This window comes from Mytilus californianus, unplaced genomic scaffold (genome assembly GCF_021869535.1).
Source record: "Mytilus californianus isolate M0D057914Y unplaced genomic scaffold, xbMytCali1.0.p SCAF_19, whole genome shotgun sequence".
NCBI classification, from domain to species: domain Eukaryota; kingdom Metazoa; phylum Mollusca; class Bivalvia; order Mytilida; family Mytilidae; genus Mytilus; species Mytilus californianus.
In genome coordinates this window covers 244050-271009 of record NW_026262667.1, presented here as the reverse complement: position 1 = coordinate 271009, position 26960 = coordinate 244050, and the positions used below count along the sequence as shown (strand labels likewise).

The following is a 26960-nucleotide window of genomic DNA, read 5'->3' as shown; positions in this document are numbered from 1 at the left end:
TTTCAATTAGAAAGTATCGTCTATTTGAGATATATAAAATATATAATAACATTATAGGTCTGTTTTAAGTTAAGAAATGAAAGGAAAGTATATTGACAATTTACATTCAGTTAATTAACAATTATTTCTTTAGGTCATTTCGATTATTGCACCATATGCACGAACTTCTCGATACAATCGCATTAAATTCGTATGTCTAAAGAATATTCTTAGAGCTTTTTTAGGTGATTTCATTTCAAAAGTATTTTCTGTGTTATACAAAAATGTATAAGCGTGTCCCTATGACATATACAGCAAGAAGAAAAATAAAATTGTTGGCACGTCAGTATTGAGTTCCATAGATACATTCTAAACTTATTTTATACAAAACTGCGATAACCAGCTTTTCTATTCGTTTGTATATATATATATATATAGTTGAAAGATATCGTTTAATGTGATACTATAATTTTATTTTTGTTCGTCTTCAGTTATAAGTATTTACCAGATTTTTTTCTTGAGAACTTACTATCAGTGGCGTCCTTGCAGGTTACGTACCCAGTTTTGAAGAGTTCTATTTGGAAGGGCGATAATTTACGTCACCAAAATTCCCGCTGGATATTTGTAGATAAATTAAAAATTATAAAATCGCAAACAAATACATTTATTTTGTTTGTCCACCAACTTTTTTTTCTTTTTGTTTCCTAACGTTTTAGCCCATCTGACAAAAAGGTTCATTCGAGCTTTAATAAATCATTGGCGTCCATCGTCCGTTAACTTTACAAAAATCTACTCCTCTGAATCCAGCGGGCCAATAAGAACCAAACATGGCTACACTCACCCTGGGGATATTTATTTTAAAACTGTGTCCGATGATCCCGCCTGCCAACAACATTGTCACTAAGGCTAAAATGGATTAAAAAGGGCAATTAAATGCAAGTATATATATAGATAAAGCAAATCTTGCAGGGACAGAAACGTTCAGAATTCAAGATTACCGAATGTCTCATTCGACCAAAATATCTGTTTGGATTGCCTATAAATGCCGATTTGTGCCATTTTTAAACATATTTTGGTTATTATCTTGAAAAGTAGAATGGACAGAGAAACTGTAAACAGTCAAAATGACCTCCAATGACAAGATCTACATGGAAATTATTCAATATGGGTGAAAATTCAAAACGTCAGTTAACTACGTATAGGAGTTATTGCCCTTGAATGACAATTTTTGTTTTCTACTTCAGTGGATAGAAAGTTTAGAAACTGTAAAAAGTGAAATTGATCTGCAAAATAAGACAACATGGTCGACATGACCGGTTGCTCCACCCATGTGAGTTATTGTCCGTGAATGACGATTTCTACCTGCTATGTTTAGGGTTTCAGTTTTTTTTCGGAAATTATAGCGAAGAGAGAGAAACTGTAAGCTTATTAAATGATCAGAAAAATTAGATTTACAAATAAGTCAATATTGTCGAAATCGACAGTCGACTCATAATAGGAGTTATTGTGCTTAAATGACGATACAGAAACTATAGTAGATAGAGAGAATAATAATAATAATAATGAAAATTTATGAAGTGCCCTATATAAAAAATAAAAATTACTCTAAGGCGCTGTACATGCAGCAGGGTAATTAAAACAAATCAAAGACAAAAATATAAAACATACAATGTGTCAGATGCAAATAGAGAAATTGTAAAGACTGGCAAATATGTTCAGCAAAATGTGATCTACGAATAAGAAAAAGTGAAAAAAATCATCAGATTTCATTCAATACAAATATTCGTATTGCATTGTATCAATTTTATGCAAAAATGCAAAGGTGAGCGATACAGGTCCCTTGGAGCCTCTAGTTTCTTTATTATTATTTTTATTATGTTTAGATGCTCATTTTTGTAGAAACTTACTTAATACTGCTGAATGTCGATGACTTCATTTATCAAATTATTTTGTTCCGTTCCAGTTGAGATATATTTGGGATACAGCATGAGTCATGTATGACTGTATTCCTATTTCTCAGCTTAAAATATTGCTACCAGAAGACATTTAGGACTTGAATTGTAGCATTAAGTCATGATGGTGGTAGAGCATCTATGTCAATTTGACGTTTTTGTTTACCTCATTTTGACCTGTCTCCTAAAGATCGTAACAGTTCACAGAAATGTCATTTGTATTTGTCTAGTTTGCAAGGTCATAATCATATTTAACACTTATGACTCAATGGATAAACTAATGGTTTACGTTTTAATTGCACTCTATCATTTACAATTATGTCCATTTATTCTTTTGCCATATACCCTTTCTCTACGTTGTACTGAAGCGGAACCATTTGCAGGAACTTGTGTACTGTTCGGAAGAAAAGCTTATTTAGTGGCTTTAATTGGAAATTTTAGATGTCTAGTCCAAGATGGTACTCATTATTCCCTTTGATAAAAGCAATGATAGTGTATAGACTATTTCTAATTTGTTTCCCGTGCCTGTAATGTATATTTCAAATAAGCGTAATAAGATCAACAGGAATAAATATTCAAAATGTGCGAATAAATGTATTTTGCCGACCCCCTGTCATTGACTAGAAGTTCCTTTATAGTATTATTCCGCATGAGAGAAATATTAACGAGGGGAATTTGTTTGTTTGTATGTTTGTTGTTTGCATATAAACATCCAATAGCGAGCAGAAAAAGCTCCAGACTTTCTTTTCATGAGTTTTTATTTTTATTTTATATTTCACTAACCCTTCTATTTAACGCAAGTATTATTATTATTTTGTTTTCATCTCTAACTGAGGCTTACATCCGATCATCAATTTTTTCGTAATTTTCTTTCACGCCAAAAATTCAAGTACCCGTGAAATAAATCACATCCACAAATAATTTGTCTTTTCTCGTATTCTCTTAAATATATGCGCCCCTGCATATCCTAGTATAAATAACCCATATCTTTACAGACCTTAAAAAAATATTGGTGAGGGATGACATATTTATTCTTTGCGTTATCTCCCTTGCATCATGGTATCATTTTTATATCAAGTCTCTTAGTGACATCTGTCATTCATCCATTATTTAACATAGTTTACTCCCATTACCTTATATGTACATACCTATTTTGAAGATGAAATATTTTCTGGTTTAGTAAATATATACTAACGGTTGATAAAATGCCCTTTCAATTATGTAATTCGTTTAATTTGATAAACATTAAGATCCCATATAGATATGAGTCACAAGGTGGAAAACTAGTTCCGTACCGTCCTCATGGTTTCATTTGAATTCAGAAATTGTTTAGGTAACAATATTTTAAAGACACCAAGTTTTATCAGTCTTCCAATCTGTCAGCAAATTACTTCGAACTTTTTATATCATTTATTGCAGCATTAAAAAATGTAAAAACATTTTAACAAAATTCTTTGCACAGGTCTTCTCTCCGATTTTCTCTTTTTTTAGTTGTCTAGTAGTTCTAATTTTAATGCATTGGGCAGCTTTATTTTCAGTGAATATATTTGCTTGAATGTAAAAGCTTTTACTCAACTAAAATTCAAATATTTATTAATTTAATGTTTTAAATTATTTTCATTTAATGCCAATATCAAAGCAAGTTTAGAACTTTTTTTGTTGGGATTGTTTGACCTAACACAAAACTTGGTCACATTTTAAATTTCAAGTAATTGACAGTGAATATAAAAAAAACTTGTTAAATAATTTATTCCAGGTTTTTTCGGATTGAAACGAAGTTCCCATGATCTTCAGAATATTAGCTTCCGTTCATTCAAAAGAGATGTCAGTTGCATGTAGAGATGATTTATTCAGTTGATCAAAATTACGAATTCAAAAAAAGGACTTGAAATTGACGGGTGTCTGGTTACCAGTTTATGATTGGCACTCTTTTTACCAGTTGTAACAAGTAATTCGCATCCAACATTAAATGATATCCTTTAAGATCTTGTCACTTTACTTTTCACAAAAAACTGATAATACCCGCGTGATAACAAATTACAAGCTATTCGGTAGGTCTAGTTTTTCACATAAAACGACCGACCATAGCACAAACACATATTTCAATTTACATTGCTGGCTAGGACAACTATTGATGACATTTGCCGCCATAATCGTATTTGTTCGTCTGAAGACACCAAACATCTTGAGAATCATTTTGAGATAAATATTCCGATAATTTCTAACCAATATGGTCAATGATATCGCTAAAATAATTCCGTCTATTCTTTGCACGAAAACCCTGTCATATCCCATGTTGCTCAAAACAGCAGAAAAACTTTGGCATCATGTGGTTCGCTCATGTGTTATGAATTGTCTATGGGAAATAATTGACTCTGAATCCAATAGTAAAATCTGTCTCACTTTCATTTAGTTTTCGTGATATAATTGCCACGTCCTTTTCATGCGTTTTGATTTGATAAAGATAACGAGTTTGTATTCACGAATTCACTGAGATGACAGTTGCCGACTTCATTGGCATGCTTGCTGGTTTATTCTCCTTTTGGTTGGAATCTTTTGTAGTCAGTCCGTGTTAATACTTAAATATGATAAAGCATATATACAGCATGTCGGGCTGAAGAACTCCGGAACCACAATATTTATATCGATAAGATTTATTTATTTAAAATTATGTTAAGAATTTGCAGAAATTTTGATTTCGAGATAGGAAAAAATGTCGTTATCAAATTCCTTTGAGTTATCAAGAAACTCGTTAAAATAAGCTATTACGGAACTACAAAAAGTCATAAGGAAAACAATGCTACTTACTGTTTAGAAACTTCTTTAAAATTTTATATTTTACTTTGTCAGAATAGAAATTAAAATTAATCAAAGAAACTAATTTCTTCAAATAATAATTGTAAAAATATTGACAATTGCAAGAACTATATTAGAGTTACCACCAAAAATTTGAATTTAGCAAAAATTATGTTATCAGCTCAAAATTTTAATTCAGCAAAAATTATGTTAACAGGTCATAATTTGAATTTAGCAAAAATTATGTGATTAACCGCTCATTAATCAAGTCTTCAGTATTTTAAAAATATTATGACTATTTTCACATAAGAAAACAGATACTATAAACACATAAGAAAACAGATACTACAAACAATCTTCATAACAATTATTACAATATTTGTAACTAAGATGAATTCATGGATCTTGACTTTATATGATTCTTTCCGTAAACATCGTTCTTGTATTTTGATCTAACTAAATACATATGTTATAGTAAATAAGCACGAAGCAGGCTGACGTAACTTTTATGTTAACATTTTACCACACACAAACAAAACAATTCTTAAAGACCTCATCTCTTTGTAGCAGGTGTTCTGTAAACAGGGGTCATGATGTGATCCTTTTTGTCGTTTATATATGTGTATGGTTCATTATATTTTGTGGACATTATATATTTTTGTGACGGTTCTTTGGTTTTAGTTAGTTAAGATAAATGATACAGTCTTGTAGTATATAACGAATGAGAGGTGGGGATGAAAGAACCTTGTTGTTCATCTGATGACGAAACCCTGACATCTTATCATGTTACACCCACAAAACTTAGACAAGCAACAAATTATAGGTACTAGACCAAAATGGTCAAATTAATTTCAGTTATCAAAACAGACGTACAAAGTGTTGTGATCAATGGGAGGGTTGATTCATCCCTATATGTAAACTTGATTAATAGGGTATGTTGTTATTTACAATAATAGAAAAATACATATCTTATCTAATTTAGCCTTGAATTATTTGTACTTTTAATAACCTATACTTTCTTTTTGTATTAAGCTAGTCCGTTTTTAGATCTAGATGACAGAGAAATTTTTTTTCACTGCAGATAAAATTTTTATTCAAATTAATTAATTTGTCAATATTAGACAATGCAAAATGTGCTTGTTAAAAGTACATGCAGTATCCAAATACAAGTGATAGTTGTGTCTTTGTTGAGTTTTGAATGTGTGGACATTTCATTATGAAAGTGATAGTTGTGTCTTTGTTGAGTTTTGAATGTGTGGACATTTCATTATGAAACTCATTACTCGTTGACCGTTTAAAAAAAATAAGGATCAACAAATCAATTAGCCGAGAAATAATTAAAGATTGAAACTTTACATTGCTTGTATATGTTGCTCCAGAAAACATGTTAATCGAATAAATGTAAAGCTAATTGATTTTTAAATGTGTTTTATATATTTATGTTTTAGCAATATATCGTCAATGATATCAAAAGGTTGTGGACATTTTATGACAGTCTTTTTCATGTGTTAATGAAGCAAAAGGTGCCAACTTATTTTTTACTTGTGCTTAAATGGTACCAAAACATTTTAAATGGTTACAATTTAGTTAACAGATTTTTCCATAATATATACGAACCAATTAAAAGATAAGAAAATCGTAGCTTTTCACTCCTTTTAAATTGCTATTCATTAAATAGGATAAGTCGTTTGTTTCTTATTTAAATGGAAACTTTAATTTGTTCAAAATGTATTTTTACAACATTGAACGGTAGCGCCAGTCTGTCTCGAGTTTACTTAAGCCGCTTTGTTCATGAAATACCGATCCACACTTCAAACTATGTAACAATTGCAAAAGCAACACCAAACCACTTAACCGATGATACGTTGTTTAAATGAAGTACCTGTTTTACATTCAAAACATGAAAGTAATAAACGGTCAGCAAAATGGACGGAAAATCGTCTTATGACCACTATTCTTTTCTTAATCTCATCTCTAAACATCCTCACTCCAGTGGTAATGAAATGTTTTAGGTTACATAATGTTCACAGTTTAAAACGCAAAGCCATGAAACCAACTCGGAGTTCATATTACATTTTTGAATAGTACTTCAAAAGTGTTTAAATAAATAATAGTAAATTTAAGTTAATTTTAGGATAAACACTTAAAACAACAATATAAGACTTGTATAAAAAAATGCACTAATATTTTATAAAATAGCTGACGTTATGAAGTCAAAATCAATATAGTTTTCTTCCAGCTATTTGCAAAATCTAGGGATTTAAAACATTTTATGTTTGCTTTGTGAAAATGATATTCTTCGATTAGATGTAATTCTGAATTTAGAATTTTGATCTTTATTCTTTTTATGAAAACATTCACTGAGTAATGCTTTATTTGTGGAAATGTTCACACATTCAAAACTCAATGAAGACCTGACTAACTTAAATTTTGAAACTGCAAGTACTTTTTACAAGCACATTTAACATAGTTTCTTACTGACAGAATGACCAGAACTTGGTCATGTTTAAAACAATTACTTTGTCGCTCCTTCTCGTTTCATTTATGTTGAAAGTCTGTTTTCAATGCCTTTTCGTGTTTAATTTAAACGTGTGGAATTGATATGTGTGCGCCCGATATGTGTGTGCCCGATATGTGTATGACCGATATATGTGTGCCCGATATGTGTATGCTGGATATGTGTGTGTCCGATATGCGTTTCTTGAATGATCTTTAGTATTAAAATAACTGGAGATGCGGTATAATTGCATATAAAAAGTAAAATAACAAAAATACCGAACCCCAAGGAAAATACAAAATGGAAAGTCCCTTTTCAAATGGCAAAATCAAAAGCTCAAGCACAACAAACGAATAGAAAACAACTGTTCACCAGTGACCAAATGACGAGGATATAAGTAACAATAGGCCATCGTACGCCTTTCAACAGCAACAATAGGCCATCGTACGCCCTTCAACAGCAACAATAGGCCGTCGTACGCCCTTCAACAGCAACAATAGGCCATCGTACGCCCTTCAACAATGAGTATAACCCATACCGAATAATTAGTTATAAAAGGCCCGACATATCACAATTTCAAACAATTCAAACGACAAAACCAATGACCTGCTTTATTATAATACAACAAACGAAAAACAAATATTACAGACAACAACCAATGACTACCACTGAATTTGGGACAGGGACATAAAAAATGAGGCAGGGTTAAACGTGTCTGAGACAGATCAACCCTCCCCTAACCTGGGTCAGTGGTGTAAGAGCACTACATAAGGACAAATCAATAACATCAGTTGGATAGAGCTTTACTCATTTGATCGGCACGAAGCACAAAATCAACTAACAAAAAGAAAAAAAAAGAAAAAAGACACACATTACTGATTTAGGGTACTCGCAGTAACTGAAATTTTGTTCAAAGCCAATAACAACTAACAATTAAGCAATTTTTTCCAGAATAAAATTTCATTAAGTACACATCCAACAGGTTTTACACGAAAAAGTGAAAACAGAACAATTCAAAATAAATAAAAAATTACACTTAATAACTACGCCTGCTGTATTCCTTAATTTGATCATAGCTTATGTTCTGGTATTTGCATTGGTAGACAATTTTTCCATGTACCACTTCTTGTGCTGACACACACAAAGTGACTTGGATCTTGAAGGTTAAAACATTCGGAAGAAAACAGTACAAAGAAAGCTTTCACTTTTTGCATGTACTCCTTAATTTCCTTAATGAAGCATTCGCAAATAAATGTTTTACCTTAAAAGCTTTTATTTTACAAGCAAGATGTAATAGGACCATTTACTGTAGATTTGATCATTGCGACAGATGATAAAGATTGCATTTGTTTTAAAAAACCAAGTTAATATTATTAATTGCAGTTAAAAAATGATAGTAACATAAATATCTAAGCCACACTCATTTTAGCCATACAGTCAACAAAATGTGAAATCTGATAAATATATAAAAGAGAAAAATCTTCCAATAAACGTTTCATTATATTTTATTTTTCCAGAATTCATAGTAATATATTGGCACAGTTTATAAAACTTTAATTCCACAGGAGAATTGAATATGCGTTGATTATATACATATTTTTTTAAAATTAATTTTATATTTGTTTAATGATTTTCATTGACAGAGACTGTTCATACCAATAATTGCTGAAATGTTAATTATTCACAAGTAAAATCTAGATTTTTTTGTAAACTTTTATCTCTGATAAAAGATAATTAAAGTTTAGGTTACGGATTTAAGATTTAGTGGATTAGCGTAGTATATTGAAAAAAGTATAATATTGTCTTTAAATGGATTAATAATTTATACAAATACGACTTTCCATTTTTCAATGTTTATTTTGATGGCGGCATTGTTTTTTCACATGGCCATGATAAGAGGCCAACATTATCAACAAAATTCCGATTTATCTTAAATCCGTGTAAGATTTAGGTAAGAAAAACGAAGGCGTCAAAATTCCATTACAGAAATACTGTCAACCCATTAAAAGCGTAAAATACTGTAAGATAGTTAGTCCTTTACATAAATATACTAATGAATCAATTCTCTACGCAAATCCTGTGGATTTATATAAAAAAGTTTGAGAAACATACTGTTAATTAAAAAGTAAACACAAAACAAAATATCTTTACACTGTTGGAATTAAGTCTATAATCTTTTTTGTAGAATTTGATTGTTTGTATGACAAAAATAATTTCTCACAATGGGATAAATAGAGAATTAATCCAAAATATATACAAAAAGGTCCCAATTACTTGACACCGGGGAAATGGAAATTATTCCAAAATATGTATCATTTAATTAAAAATATAAGGACTATCATTTTGTTTAGAATCAATTTCCTTTTTATTGTGGATTTATTTGTGTCAGCTATCACTCAACAATAGTTTAAAGTTTTCAATTGAATTTGAAATAATTCAAATAGACAGTTTCATATACGAAAAATTTCAAGCGTGAAAATTCCTTCATCCACCTCTCTCTTCTTCTAGAGTCGACCCGGAAAAGTTCATTGAAAAAATTGAGTAAACATCACTAATTGTACAAAATCTCTTCTCAGTGTTTCCCATTCATTGGTTTTATAAAAGACTAATTCAATTGAAAAAATTCTGTTGAGTTCTACTCGAGCAACTGAGTGGTGTTAAATTTTGGGCGGAGCTACAACCTGTCTATTAAAACCTTATTTACCTTAAACAGAAATACAGACTGAAAAATTACTCATTAATCCCGCCTTTTCGTCTCGGTTTATTATTTTTCGTCGGTGAACCATGGTATGATAGGCTTGTCCTATAATACACTTAAAACAGTGCTCCAGGTTTATTTTGGATATGTGCCTTTGGGCTAGTTGTTTACACACTGATATTTGACTGTGATCTTATTTGAAGATTTTTTCTGCATTTTTGTATCAGATTTAATTTATATTTTGTATTTTTCTTGGACTAGTACTACAAACAGTGTTTAATTTAATGTCATATGGAATAGATTTTCGACCAGAAATTAACGAAGCTAAAATATCCCAGGGACATTTATTATTAGCGGTAGTAGCAAGTAATGGCCCAAGTCAGTCCCGTGGGTCATAATCACGTCGCAACAGCAGAAGAAACAGGACAAGCCGAAGTTAACGGAACTTCTATCACCGATCTCGATCAATCACCGAATTATTACAAACGAGACATGCCATCGGCATACACTGGCAATGTTGAAACGGAGGTATCTATATAATAATTATATGATAGTAATGTTTTGCAGCCTTTTTGATACATATTTGTTTTATTTTCCAGTTGCTTAGAGCTAAATTCGTCAATTAAGCGTCGCAAAGATATCTTAATTATAATTATGGCTATATTGCAATTTTCTTTCATTTTATTATTTCAGGAAAGACGAGATGTTTCCAGCCATGGAGGACTTGGTCAGCTGGTCAGTTCTATGTCTACAACAGGATCATTTCCGCCGGCTCCAAGACTATCTCACACTCCAACATCTGACTTCCAGCCTCCATACTTTCCTCCGCCATATAACCTCCAGGCACAACAAGGAATGGAATTTCACCATGCTCATTTTAATACAGACTCATATTCTCATTTAAGTAATTTCCATCCAGGATCCCAAAATTATCAACAAATTCATGTTCCGGACAGTAGAGCTATCCGTTATAAAGAAGAACCCATTCATAACATGCATGGACTTACGGCACCTAATGATTCCCGGAGGTTAGACTATGGAGGATTTAGACGCTCTGATGTTTTAGTCCCCGGTGGCCATTTAGGATTTGGTGAACACGACGGGTCTTTTGTGCACCATAATTCAGTAACACAGGCCATTGAAGATGCTGTTCATCAAGTAAGACATTACGTTTTTTTTTTTTATATAATATTCATTTTTGATTTGGAATATTTGTTACATTTTTACTTATTTCGGTTTTGATAAATCTTAATTTTTTCTTCCTTTTTCGATTAGATATAATTAACTGAAGATATAGATATATTTAAAAACTATTTAACATTTCTTGAATTTGACGAAGTGTAGCTAGAATAAAATTAGAGTTTAAATGTTGTTTCTATAAAATTAATGGTTATAAAAGTCGTAGATCTGTAAATCTCTGTCATTATGTGTTATTTGAATAGTTTCAAATTACTATCGCTTACTAAGAGTTTTCAGAATTCTTGAATAATCGAAACCATTATGACATTTTGAATAGCTTCAATTCAATGTAACTTTATTATTCTTTTGAAATTTCTTCATCAACCAGGGTGGGAAAATTTAGTCCCGCTACTTTTCCATGATTTTCTAAAAACAAGTGTAAATAAAATATTTGCTGTTAGAATTAAAGGTAAAAATCAGAAGCGAAATTGAATAAATTTGAATATTTGTTTTCGTTCTTTAAATGAAAATACAAATAAACTTATTGACTCCGGTATTGTTACAAGTACCCTGGGGGATATTACAAGTGCAAGCTATACCGCATAATAGATAAAGCCATTCAAAACCGTGGAGTGCACCCCGGGCTAAACTAAACGGCACGCGTTAGCTAGACTATTAAATGACTTTTCTTATAATAGACATAACAGTTATGGAAAATGAATCGTAGATAGGATTTGTTCCGTTTTGTAAGTAATATTTAACCGCTTCCTTATTTTTCATAGTATGCTTTTAGTTACCTTTTTCTTTTAATTATTTTCAATGTTGCGCAAAATAATCTTTAATATTTTTGCTATAAAATTTCGTATCAGAATTTAAAATTCATTTATAGTCACAATTTGTCAGAAAATAATCATAAATCAAAAATGTATTTTATACATATTAATATATTATGATGTACCTGGTCGTTCCAGGTTGAAGGATTTTTTCTTTTAGAAATGTATTTTACCAAAAGACATTTTTATGTACAACACATCATATACTTGTACTGAGTATATCACATAACATTAATTTTTCTTAAAATTTGTAGTAATGATGTGAACATCCGCCCATTACTGAACGATTTTAGATAAATTATTACTTTAGAATTTTAAGATGTTAAAAAAGATTTTTTTTTAAATGAAATTTTAAGGTTACCACTTTTTTAAAGGTGTTGAACAGGTAAAAAATATGTTTACTTTCGGATCAACATAATTAAGAACATTTTATATACATTTATTTTGTCACTTCGGTTGTACTAAAATTACAACAAGCGAAAAAAACCTATTTTTCTCAAAAGCCTCTAAAACTAATCTTTCCTAGGTGTCATGACACCTATTCAATTTTGTAAGTAGGGGTCTGAATTCACGCATAGCCATAGACTTCTTACATAGTGTCCAACAAAGAAATGACCACGTTTACAATATAATTTAATCTATCCCGCGATTCTGAATAACATTTAGTGAGAAAATCTATATTTGATGACCTTTTTCTGGACAATAATACTTAATGGGAAATTATGCAACGGTGGTCAAAATGTAATTATCATACGAAATTAGTTAAGCTTTAAATCAACATTTCATTTTTATATATTCTCTATTCTTAAAAGGGAGTCGTGTTTCAATTCAAGGTTGTTGTGTAAGGAAATTACTGGCACTAAAGGCTAAGCTTTCAATAAGGCTAGTGCTCTGTCCCAAGTATATATTTGCAAGTATGCAGTATAGACCTAAATATAATTTTAATGATTATGGTTAATGCCAAAATTATCGAAAGGCCGGACAAGCTTCCATAACTTGAGTAATATACAGCAGTCTATAATAACATTTCTTTACTTGTTTTCTAGATAACTCATATCTGACCTAGAAATAAATTATTTGAAACATGGACATATTAGAAAATCTATTGCCTTCATCTAGTAGACCATGCATCATATAAATGATCATTTTACAGCTCTTTTATCACTCATTCCCATCAAAGAATCAACAACATTCTGACAGATGAGCAATGTGTACTTATTTATCGAGAAAGGTGCGGTTTGTCACTTTTGCGAAGTATTTCTACCTAAAATTCATACCTGTCCGCGATGTATACATGTCAGAGTAAGACCATGTTACATAGATCAGAAATATCAATACTAAAAACTTCCAAGATAATTTTGTACTGGTTATATAATAATATCCATATAAAATACATGTAAGGCCAACCATGACGACTGTTTGATGACAGTAAAAAAGTTGTTATAAACATATTGAAACTACTATTCAATCATAATGACTGAAATTTTTCAACAGGAAAATATTGCACTTATCCTTTAAGTTCGCTATGTAGATGAGGTACAAGGCCATTTTATTTCTAAAACTACTGATGATATCTTTGTAATTAATCTATAGGAGGTGTACTGATTGATAATTTAGTCTAGGAAATAATGGTTTAACTAGATATAACCTTTTTATGGTAACATATTCACCCTTTGGTCTTTGGTAATTAGTTTCAAATCATACCACATATCCTTATTTTTAATAAGTTGATCGAATTTATCCCACTGAATCTTAAAAAAAAAGACACACACGATTATCGACACTAAGAGACTATGGATACACGCGATTATCGACATAATAGGTGACTTCTCCCAGTTAATATAGCAACATTCCAGCTGCACCAAAGTATTGTGTATATATCCCATTTCGAAACGATATTGCAGACGTTTTTGTAAAAGGACTTATTGGATAGAGGATTGTTGTCTATTTGGAAGCTCGTCCGGAACATGCATGATATGTTTGCCTCAAGACGATAAACAAACAGCAATCAATCTATATACTTGGAAGCCACTGAACCAAGGGTTCACAGTGGTAAAATTTACGACATTTCTATCGGTCGTCATTGGTTGACCGAATATCTGTGTAACAGATACGGTAACCACAGGTCTACGCCATTTTTCGCAATATAAATCCTGTTTTTTCTGCTTTCATAATTTATCCCCAAATACTTATAGTCGGACATTAAAATATCATGGGAAACCACCCTAGAGAACTTGAGTTCATCTGATCCATGCAATGTCTTGCTGATTATTCTTTGTCTGTTCGTCTGTTGATCTTACGGTAATGATGATGCCTGTCCTCCGATTTATGATTTTTTATGTGGCTCTACTTGGTATCTTTTCTTTTTATGACATATACATTTGTTTGTACTAGTATGTATAACCCACAGTGCCTCTTACTTTGATTAGAGTGGGACGACATATACTAGTATGTACAACCCACAGTGCCTCTTACTTTGATTAGAGTGGGACGACATATACTAGTATGTATAACCCACAGTGCCTCTTACTTTGATTAGAGTGGGACGACATATACTAGTATGTATAACCCACATGACATATACTAGTATGTATAACCCACACGACATATACTAGTATGTATAACCCACAGTGCCTCTTACTTTGATTAGAGTGGGACGACATATACTAGTATGTATAACCCACAGTGCCTCTTACTTTGATTAGAGTGGGACGACATATACTAGTATGTATAACCCACAGTGCCTCTTACTTTGATTAGAGTGGGACGACATATACTAGTATGTATAACCCACATGACATATACTAGTATGTATAACCCACAGTGCCTCTTACTTTGATTAGAGTGGGACGACATATACTAGTATGTATAACCCACAGTGCCTCTTACTTTGATTAGAGTGGGACGACATATACTAGTATGTATAACCCACAGTGCCTCTTACTTTGATTAGAGTGGGACTTATTTTTGTTTTCACATATAGTTAGTATGTTATCCAAATTATAAATAAATCATTCTTAAATAGATGTACTAAGTTCTCAATATTATTCATGTGCAGTTTCTGAAAGTAAGGAGAAAACGAACTTATTACTTTGTTTATTTGACCTGTTGATACTAATTGTAATGCTTTTTTGTTATTTAATGTTTACTTATTCAGGGTTATATCTGGTCTATATACCAGCTTTGATAAGTGTTTGGTATTACTATAAATTTTCACTTCTTCGTACTATGAACATCAAAATTATTTATTTTATAAAAGTATTTCCTTTCTCCATTTGAACTGTACACGTATACTTAACAACAAAATTATTTTCATTTACCAGTGTTTATAGAAATTGCAAATGGCTGATATTTTTGTTCAAGTATATTGTTTTTCTTAAATTGTTTAACAATTCACAGCGATATAACACGTTACTTTAATTATTCTTCCCTTAGTTTATTTATTTTGTATTTACATTGTATCATAGATCAAATTTATTTGTTCAGTGTATGTTCACTGGTGTAAATATGTCTTTTGATTGAGTTAAGCCATTTCAATTGATATTTTATAGTGTGCCTTTCTATGTTGTGATGTTACACTATTGTTTCAGATAAGGGTGAAGGTTTGGTACCATTAAAATGTTTAAACCCGCTGCAATTGTTTGCACCTGTCCTAAGTCAGGAATCTGATGTTCAGTAGTTGTCGTTTGTTGATGTGGTTCATAAGTGTTTCTCGTTTCTCGTTTTTTATATAGATTAGACCGTTGGTTTTCCCGTTTGAATGGTTTTACACTAGTAATTTTTGGGGCCCTTTATAGCTTGCTGTTCGGTGTGAGCCAAGGCTCCGTGTTGAAGACCGTACTTTGATCTATAATGGTTTACTTTTATAAATTGTGACTTGGATGGAGAGTTGTCTCATTGGCACTCATACCACATCTTCTTATATCTATTATTTGTTCAGTTTTATTTTGTGTTTTGCATAGAATTTGGGTTTAACAGATAATTTGTTGCATAGTTCAAAATATACAACGGTAAGGGTAATTAAGGGACAAGTTGGTGTTTCAAACTCAAATGAACACTTCACTTCTGAATTACAATCTTCATAAAGTACTAGTATACTGAGTGTTGTGCAAAATTTGAATTATATATATTTGGATGCATGGATGTCTCATCTATTGAAATGTTAATAATTAAGTACTGACTACAAAGTCGTGTGTTTGTACCTGTTGTGTACATTTTGAGGCAAAATTATGTTCCTTATCTGCAAGTGCGCGTTGAATTTTTTAACAACGATCTATTTTTTTCTTATTTTCTTCATTTTAATTCATTTTAGGAGGTCGGATGTTAACATTTGGACCAATTTGGACAAACAAATCTTGGAAGTGTCCCTTCTTAGATTTTTGTAAAATTGGTTTGGTAAAATAGGATGCGGTTCAGTTTTCAGAAATTAATTTCAATTTATTTTAAATTGGAATTTAAGCCGGAAAATGATACAACACCTATTAAAACCCACGACATTTGTAGGTCAGCCCACAATGACATTCCTTTGGCATTGCACAATAAGATGACCATTACTAGCCGGTACTGGCCTTCACTTCTATCCAAACACATTTAATGTCTATTTAATTGACCATTCTCACAAATCTGAAATTGCAAATGAATAGTTTCGGGTGGGTGAATAGTAATTTTAACTATAAAAGATTTGATAGTGTAGATTTAAATTTGATAAAACAACCCATCGAAATGGAAGATATTTATCTATGATTTTTATATATCTTTGTTTTTGAAATTTTGAGTGAAAGTCAATTACGTGTTACTTTGTCGCCATTACAGGTCCATGTTGATACAATTTTTTGATTGATAGCATATAGTCGACATCTTGGCAAGTGACAGATTACAGTTACCTTTCATTTCAGAAATTACGACAGTTATACTATGTTGTCATGGTGACCGTAATACTGATTACCGTTTTAGTTTTTCACAACACATTTCCCTTTAACATCAATTAATTAGATAATGTTCTTTTATAGAATTAATTTTTGTCCCTTTCTCTTTCAGAACATTATAGAGGATACGAATAATTACATTGCCGATAGCCATGGAGTCATCAGAAAAGGTAAGCAGACGATACAATAAAAAAAACCCATGTATGATCACACATGTAATCCTCTAATAAGTCCATAGACAATGTAAGAAACCATTGGAATCCCGTTCTTTCTGCTTTCATAATCCTCTAATATAAGGTCCATTATACTTACAAATTCCAAAGAACTTCTGTATCACGTTTGTCTTTAAAGGAAACAAATGGCAACGAATTTCAATCAAATCTGTACGAGAAAAGTTTTCCCTAAGTTGCAATTTTTTTATTTAAAAAACCTAGTATTTGCATATAAAACGTGGACAAAAGACCACCCTCAGTCGTCTGTTATCATGCAATAGGCATTTCACGATTTTTTGCTCATTGTTGAAGACCCTACGGTGGTCTATAGTTGGTTGTTTACTTCTACGTCATTTGGTCTGGTGGAGACTTGTCTCATTAGTAATCACACCACATAGTTTTTATATTTCATACTTGGTATGGTTTTGCAATTCAGTATATCAACAGTAATGTATGTCCTTAATCTAATGCTATTTTCTATAAACACTGCTTTTGTACTTATCAAGAAGCAATCTACCTTTCACATGTTGGAATCAAAGTCTTGTAATTATTTGTAGCAGAATTTGATGTATGTTATCATTGCCTTGAACTTATTATCTTCGAACCAAACCACAAGAGAAGACTATTTTCCTGAAACAAATTGACGGTTTATTGTGAACACCTCCCTTCGCGGGTCGACTTCCATTAGAAAAATATTAACTTTAATTTCAACGTAATAAAATTCCAATTTCTGTTGAAAATTTGACGTACTATTAAATCTGTGCAACCTACTAGCATGGTACGGATTTTAAAGGAAACATGACTACGGAGGCAGGTGGCCTAGTTATTTAATTGGTGTTAGTATAATAGAGATATCCAGAAAACGATTTCATGGTTTCTGCTCCCGGTTACACATTACTGGTTCTAACCACATGTAAAACAGGTAGACGTGTGCATTACTTTGCTTAATTTGGTACATCGGATAATTAAATACCCGCTTCCTCTATTCAGAAATGTTTAATCAAATGTAGTATACGTTTTTTTAGTATGTAAATTGGATAGTATATATAATGATTAATTCTTGTTTAAGTAACAACTACGATTTTCAAAGGGCTTTTAAAATTCTAGTAATCACAGACAGCATTATTCCAAGTAAAATGAGCTAACTTTAGATGGACTAGCCTGTTTTCCACACTATCCAACTACTGTCTTGTAAATCGATGTGATAGACAGCAGATGCCTTATCTCAATATTTATATATATATATTGCCGACTCAATTTTAAGGCTTGTGTTACTTTTTTCTGTATAACTCGTTGACTGTTGTAAATCTTTTCGGTTTTCACTCTTTCTTATGTGTTGTTTTCTATCCTTTGTTTTTGAGGTGCTCTCTTATTAGAAAATAAAGAAATGTTTATGACTACCATGAGACAACCGTCCTCCAAAGACTACACAAAGGATTTGAAAATTGTTGAAAAAAATTTCAGGTTGGAGTCCAAATTAAAAAAAAACCACCGCAATAACATTGCATTAATTGATCATCTCGATCAAAAAAAAAATGAGACAAAAACTTTAAATTTACTGTACTGTTTCAACTATCGAAGTATAATGATGATAAATTGATTAAAAAGATAGAATCTAGATGCATCAGTTGGATTCACCAGTTCAAAACAAAAAATCCAGCCTTCCGTTAACGAGTCATACTTGGAGACATTTATATGGACTATTGATTTTGTATTTCCCCTATGTATGTTATTTATTTTTCTTTCATATTTCTTGCTTCTCAAAATTATACTTGTTACCGAACATATTGTCAGGGTTGTTTTACGAGTTACTTTGTTTGTAGCCATTTTTCGGGTTTTTTTCTTTTGGACTAATGTTTTCTGTTTTTTCACTTTTGCTATCCCCTCCTCATATCTTCTTTTCTTTCGTGACCCCCACGATTATATTTATTTCAGACAAGATGAGATACTTTGTAAAAGAAATTAAAACTACACGTTAAAAGCTGATGTTATCTGTATGAAATTAGTACCAAAATCCATTTACTTCATGGGAAATCGACAACATAAAATTATCCCGATTTACAAGGAAACGAAAAAAAAATCATTCGGTTCAACTGTTCGTTAATTTAATGACGAGAAACATTGAATAAATAAAATACTCCTTTTTAAAATACCTTTCGGAATTGATGTGACAAGGAGCATTCACGACCGTCTGGTTTTATCAATGTCAAAACACACTTAACCAATTACACATCAAACGAATGGTTTCTTTTTTTAACCTAAGGTCAACGTGAACTTCTGACAATCTTTTTTCTTCTTTTGCTAAAAGATATTCCGCTGAAACTTACACAGCCTATTTCAAACTTTAGAATATAATTGTCTTGTTGAATAATCCTCATTAGGTACATTCCAGACTAAAAGTTTGATAAGCCACAAAAATAACATATTTGATAGTTTAAAAGCCAGAAGGACATAACAGATCTTGACAAAAACCGTCTAAAATAACTTTGTCCGGGAAGTTGCAACCCTTGCTTGATTTATGATTTGTAAATTTGAAGACAAAATGTATCATTTGATATGCAAAATAGTTTATATGTGCAACCTTTTTTCTCTTATTGACGGTGCATTCGCCGATGTACATGGCATGCATATCTAAATTTTTCTATTTGCATTTGTCTGGATACAAAAAAAAACTTGAAAAGAATGTTCTATATGCGTTTAGTCACCATAATGTTCGCTCAATTGCAATGAGTCTTATTTGAGAACAAATTTCCAAGAACACAATTTTCATCGTAATTAGCAAATCATTTGAGAGGAGAGTCGAATAAGAGATAAATTATATTACTTCACTCAAGCTAAATATCATCAGAACTGCAGATAATGACCCAAAATTGTATTTAAATTGGTCGTCATAGACAGATTTTTGCAATTAAGACGAGCTGAGTACTTGGACGGGATTCTTCTGCCGTTGTCAGATTTCCAGAACGTTTAAGAATTTTTACAAATTGAATATACAACAAATTGATTTTTCCTAAGTCCCTTTTTACAACACAACAGCAAATCATTTAGTTAATATGGTAAAATTAGTAGTATTGTCTTTTAACACAATCGGTCGTGATAACGCAGGCATATATAATATTTAGGATTTATATGTGTGTTTTCGGTTTTTCTCGTTCTTTGTGTGTTTTCGGGTTTTTCAGCCTATGTAAGGTATCTTCTCAAATCCCAACGCACATTCTTAAGCCATGCACACACAGTTGTACCACTTATCAATGTACTAGTGCATCTGTATTCGGATTTTGCTTTTATTGCTCCTAACGTCAGATTTAAATTCAATTCAAAATGGTAGTGGATTTATGTACATGGTCATCAGTTATTCTCCCGGCCGGCAGTAAGAACGTGTTGAGGAGGAGTCTGTGTTGCTGTGCTTGGTCTATAAATTCGCCGCAGCACGGTCTAGTCGGTATGGTTACGCCAAATCCGATGCGTCATGTTTAAAGAATCCCACGATACTTAACAGAACCCTTGCAACAATTCAGTCAGTGGGTCCGTTAATGACCTATTAGCAGAATTTCTGTTCCTACCTAACATACTTTTCACCAGTGAAGGCTGTTCAAATCCCCCTCCCCTCTTCTTGATCCTGGTTGGTACACTATATGCAGAACTTATCTGATTACTTTATTGTTTATTATTTTTCTGCCCTAAATATGAAACATACCCTCTGGATACGAAGCAATCACCAATCAATTATTATTTTGTTCTCTTTGCATTGTTATGCATATATTAGTTGTCTTCTACTTTTAACGTTTCTATCTAAAGATTTTATTTAAAAGTTATATGGGTATATTCCCTGTTAAGAATATGTTATATGTTTAACACTCTTCTCTTCCTAACCCACTACATGGAGTCCACCAAAAAATTCACAGATGTAGATCCAGGATTTTGAAAAAGGATGGGCCCGGGACCCCCCAATCTAGACAGAGTTTGGAGTGCAACAGGAAAAAAGTCTGGATTAACCATAAATGTAGCTTCATAAGGGGGACACAGGCACCCCGCCCCCTCTAAATTCACCTCTGACACATCATTTACTGTGCATGTTGTTTTGGATACTGCAATTGGATATTGTATGAAGGTGTTTACAGGACAAGACTATCGTTCTTCTGGTAGTTTCATCTAATAATATTTGATCGATGTGCTAGCATTAATTTTAATTCTAATTCATTTCAATTTGGTTGCAGGAATTCGACCTAAAACTGAAAATGGTAAAGAATTAATTATATCAGGAATAACCTCCCCTGGAGACATATTCTGTTCAGTGCCAGGACGACTGTCCTTACTGAGTTCAACATCAAAGTATAAAGTAACTGTTGCTGAAGTCCAAAGACGATTATCTCCTCCTGAATGTTTAAACGCATCTCTATTAGGTGGCGTTCTTCGTCGGTAAGTAAAACAGAAAAATAATTAACTATATGTTTACATTATAATGGTCGTGCGCTAAAAGTAAGATAGGAACTATTTTTCGTGGAATCAAAATGGTAAATCTTTTGTCTGACCCATTTACATAATAGATTCAGCCAGCTGTACAAGATTGTAACTTCCACTTTTATTCATATGCTTAAATTACTATAATTTCGTCCATAAATTTAAATTTATGAAACAAATTCAAATCTTAATATAATCAATAGACACAATGGACGGACTCTAAGTTTAGAAGTCGTTAACAGACTGACATTAACGCTTAGTTGTTAGTCTTTCATTATGTCAGCGGGAGCGCTCCATACATTCACAAATATGATGTTTTGCAGATTGTTGACCTTTTGGAACTTCAAGTTAAGTTTGAGCTTTATAAAATATCTTGATGTTAAAATTTGTAAAGATTAAAGAAATGTGCATCTCTTTGATGTAAAACTTTCCTTAATTATTGTCTCATTACTATGTACAGTGGTCTAAATTCATAAAATGAAAAGAAAGTAACGACCGTCTATATAAGACCGTATACAAACAGAGTAAGCCAAGCGTATTTCGATTTTACGCTCTTTCACCTTTTCCTGACCCAAGAAGGTTTAAAGAGGCATTATGATATATCGCGTAAGATCAGGTAATCTCAGAACGACAAAGCTGTCAAAAGTAGTCCAAAAGAGGATTTTAGATTACATAGCTCTAGGCTATAAAATATAAGTATTATGAAGTCTAAGTATTATGACTGGTTAAATTGAAAAGTCAGACGTCAAGTACCGATTAATTCAAGTCTTAAACCCCAAATAAGAAATGCAGTACCACTGCATAAATTTATATATCAATATATGTAAAACGACATCACTCAAATTTCTACAGATCATATTAAAATCATTTTTTTTTGGCTCTACTATTATTCGTTGTTTGATCTGATAATTAGTCCTTTATTATCCTCTAAAATTATACATATGTTTCGTTCTTGTAGAGCTAAATCTAAAAATGGAGGAAGATCGCTTCGAGAAAAGTTAGATAAAATTGGTCTGAGCTTACCAGCCGGAAGACGTAAGGCTGCAAACGTCACGCTTCTGACGTCACTAGTCGAGGGTAAGTGAAGAAAACAAAGATAAGAAATATAAACAAAGTAATTTTATTTCCAAAAGATCATAAAACAAAAAGAAAAATCACCCAAAATGCATTTACACACAGAGGAATAACGACCACAAGCGGTATTCAGACGTCATTCAACAGAGGTTAAGACAACCAAGGGAAGTTCGCATCATTTATATCAACTAAACAATGAATTTGCGTTTGTATTTGTACTTGTGGTATCACACTTTTTAAACATGTTGAACAGAAATTAAAAAAATAACGTAAGAATGACCACATTAAGAGGTAAGAAAAATAAACATAGTTATGATAAACATATGACACTTCGATAGGAATAAAATATGTTGAATTGCATTAATGACAACACATGTTCTAAAAAAAAACACCGGCCCAGAGATTGCCAAGGGTCTTCAATGATTCCAAAAATTTGCTCATTATTGAAGGTCGTACGATGACCTATAGTTATTTACTTCTATGTCATTTGGTCTCTAGTGGAGAGTTGTCTCATTGGCAAGCATGCCACATTTTCTTATTTTCATATCTAACCAAAGAATCAAAAATAAGTTCAATAGAAAGACACATTAGACGGTAAATGATAAAGAAACATTATGTCACGGTTTCTTGAATATAGCGAGAAGACATTTACAAAATAAGTACCGGAATGACATATATACTTAATAAGTATATATAAATATTATTAGTAAAGTTAACGAATTGACATTCCTAAAAGGTAATGCTTTCAGTGGTGAGACGTGTAAGCTTTTCCTTGTTGTCAACTGTAGTGATAGATGGATGACAAGCTATACCTACTCATCAGATCACCGAACCATGCCCATTACCTTCAAATATATACATGTTTATCATTCATTAGGCGACATGGATGATGATTTAATATAGATTTTACTGTCCCAATTCAATTTTACATTTTAGGATTAATCTGAGCATTTTCCCACATTGTGATGACGCCATTCATGATTTTTAACTACTCCCATTTGACTACATTCTATCACTTTAAATATATTACATTAGTGTAATTGGTTACCTTTTTACTTTTTATAGGAGAGGCAGTAAGGTTAGCACGAGATTACGGGTACCTGTGTGAGACTGAATTTCCAGGCAGACAGTGTGCTGAATATAACAGTCGACAATATAATACACAAGATCCGTCAGAACTTGTAACGAGAAAAAATATGATTTTAGCTACAAAGTAAGCATAGACTTTTGTTCTACTCCTAGAGCAGCTTTGAAATTAGTATGCATTTCAATTTTTCAAAATTCCGCATTGTTCTTTTATCACGTAAAACATGTTAAATCTAACCTGTGGTAAATTTTGCTGAGTCACGGAGAGATGGATGAATCTGTTCTGTTTTGTATTGTATTATATCATTTTATCAAATAATCTGATTGGTCTGAGCAATCTTACTCGTGGACTTTCTTCTGGGAGCAATATTGGGTTATCAGCAATTCATACAAAACTAGGAAATTAAAATTAGAAGCTAAGGATATAATTTCAATTTGAAGGTTTTTCAGAAAACTTTCAGATTTTTTAAAATTTTTTACAGATAAATGAAAGTTGTATATGATAATCAGGAATAAATGCGTACAACTCAAAGTAGATATATTTGAAGCTATTTGCCTATGTGGCCTTGAGTGTGGAACGTTGAGTTTCAACCCGTGATCTTTTTAAACTGAAGACTTTAAATTTGGTTTTTGCTTCCACTGAGATATAATTCGTCGGCTAGGAGTCAAACGTTTAATAAGTCGTGGTAGGCTGCCCATGTTTTTGTGTGTACTGTTACTTTCTTTGGTATAACTACTCGACGTGTTGGTAAAATACAATACACTTTATTTATATGAAATTAACATGGTATTGAATAAGAAGGATATATTTGCCTCTGAATGTTAAACACTCCTGGTGTTTGTAAATGTTGTGTACATTCAATGAAACGAACCTATTGCTAAATTTTGATATTATTAATTGTTGTCTTGTTTTAATTAACAAATATATTTATATTTGTAGGCAAATCTTGAAAGAATTCATGGATCTTCTCAATCAAGATAGATCTCCACTAGGAAATACTCGACCACAGACCATTCTAGAACCAGGAATTCAAAGACATCTTACACATTTCAGTTTAATAACACATGGCTTTGGTTCGCCCGCCATTGTTGCTTCACTGACTGCTGTTCAGAATTATTTAAATGAAATGTTAAAAGTTATTGACAAAAATTTTACTTCTCAAAATACACAAGTGTCCTCGGCCAATCAAGTGGATGTTAAGTCAAAGTTACAAGAAAAGGACGATAATATCCGAGATTGAAATTTAAATATTTATTCAAAATCATCTATTTACATATCATCTGGTTGAGGTATGATGAAGAGATGTTCCGAATGTCTAAAAGTGCTGATAATTCCAAAAGACAAATGTGCTTAGTTTGTTTCCAGTGTAAGGTAACCAGACTTTGCTAATTCCAAGGAAATCCAGTGAATTGCGAGAACATTTATATTAACTTTTATCGTAGCTGAAAAAAATCAGCGTAAAGATACTGTTTTAAGCCATTACCCGTGTTTATTCATTGTGTTTGTTGTTTATATAAATGAATTCAAACGGTTGTGGCATTACCAGAAAGATTAATCAAAACAACAGTGCCTGACAATTCTTTTTTTTCTTGCCATTCTTTTTCTCTTCATTCTTGTATGGATGCGAGTGAGTGATAGTAAAAATCATTGTAGCATTCCATTGTCTCATATTTTACACGGGTCAAATTAGTCATTCTTTGAAAGCCTTACTAATTAATCAAAATACAAGAGTTCTAATATGTTATGTAGTCTCTTTCTAGTCGAACTGAAATCAAAATATTTGGAGAAATGTTATATTATTTGTTTTTTTTATATTTTGTGAAAGCATATATAAGCGAGTTTAATGTGTTCATTGGATATAAGTACATTCCTAACTTATGTGATGTCCAGTGAAGAGTTATTGTACATGTTATAAATATGAAAAATTAATATGTTTATGTATTATGATATTATATGAACATGTGGTTCATATATTAAAAAAAAGAAACAATTATTTCAATGTTGATATAGATTTATCAAGAGCCCATAAGAGATGAATGGAAATAAGTTTCATGTCATTGGTGCAATGTATGACTCAACCCAACACGACAATCGTGCAACCTCTTTATTGAAAGGGTACAGGATACATGAACAATTGCATTTAATGGTCTGTCATAAGCTGGAAAAATTAGTGTATGTTGTCCAAATAAAATATTACTTAAGTAATAAGTCTCTATTAAAGATGAATCATTAATAAATCACACGAGAGAAATTAAAATTCTTGAAATAATCTGGTTACCCACAACATGCCGAATTTACAAAGTTTATGCTGTCCTTCTTCATATGATATTATTGAAAGATAGTGCAAACGTAACTGCTGACCCCTTTTACTATTACATGTAAAATAAATATTGTATCATCGACTTTCATTTCCATGCTTTTTAGCTAAACTTTCGTGTGCATCTACAGTAACACAATAAAGAAATCTGAAATGTCCGAGCATTGTTTTGGAGTTTAAGGTATTTTTCAGATATTTTCTGGCGTTAAATCCAATACTCTAATAAGTCATTATGCTTGCGGTCAATTCACAACTATCCAGTCACTTTACAGGGGATAACAGCTACTGATTATTCTAAAAACAGTCTTGACAAATCTTAATTAACCACATGTAAATATGTCTGCAAAAACACAACATACTAAACTTTCAAGACGATTCAGATAGTTCAAAATCTATTTCTAGCATAAACAATAAATAGAGATATGAAGGTCTCCGTTTCTGTATTCCTTAGTTTTAAAGCCATTGTGTCTTCTCTTATTTCTGTATTTGCCAAGTATTTTCTTTTCTATAAAACCCATTCAGGCCCTCAGATATCAAGCTTTTCGAAACAAAGGCGCTCTTTTAAAATTGAAGAACATATATCTTCCCATAGGCGGATCAAGGGGGGCCCAGGCCCTCCCCCCTTTCGTGGGAAAAAATTGGTTGATTATATAGGGATTCACTGAAGCATGACTGATGCGGGGCCCCCTATTATAGCAGTCAGTGCCCCCCCCCCCCCTTTATAAAAAGTTCTGGATCCACCACTGCTTCCACTCGTTTTATCGAGTCTTTTGTGTCTTGCCTCTCTTTCGACACACTTCATCAGAAATCAGAAAAAAACTGAATTTCTTGAACACCCTGAAAATGTTCTAATACTTTTATCAACTCATATACAAATATTTCATTCTTTGGCTGTTATTTCACAACTCGAAATAAAAAGTTTGATTTGCAGGGCCGATTTAATATGTGAA

At 32.0% G+C, this 26960-nt stretch overlaps 1 protein-coding gene across 2 annotated transcripts in view; it reads left to right on the top strand.

Moving 5' to 3' along the window:
* Nucleotides 1-25686, top strand: part of LOC127727015 (transcription factor AP-2-epsilon-like) — a 32018-nt gene extending 6332 nt beyond the window's left edge. Inside the window, exons 1-7 of one of the 2 annotated variants that reach the window (XM_052234396.1) lie at nucleotides 10070-10450; nucleotides 10616-11080; nucleotides 16972-17029; nucleotides 21289-21490; nucleotides 22491-22609; nucleotides 23672-23819; nucleotides 24633-25686. In XM_052234396.1, coding sequence (XP_052090356.1) covers nucleotides 10292-10450; nucleotides 10616-11080; nucleotides 16972-17029; nucleotides 21289-21490; nucleotides 22491-22609; nucleotides 23672-23819; nucleotides 24633-24933 — 1452 coding nt within the window. In that variant the 5' untranslated portion in view covers nucleotides 10070-10291 and the 3' untranslated portion in view covers nucleotides 24934-25686. Of the gene's footprint in view, nucleotides 1-10069; nucleotides 10451-10615; nucleotides 11081-16971; nucleotides 17030-21288; nucleotides 21491-22490; nucleotides 22610-23671; nucleotides 23820-24632 lie in introns of those variants that run through there. The other variant, XM_052234397.1, reaches the window with a different exon arrangement.
* The last annotated feature ends 1274 nt before the right edge of the window (nucleotides 25687-26960 follow it).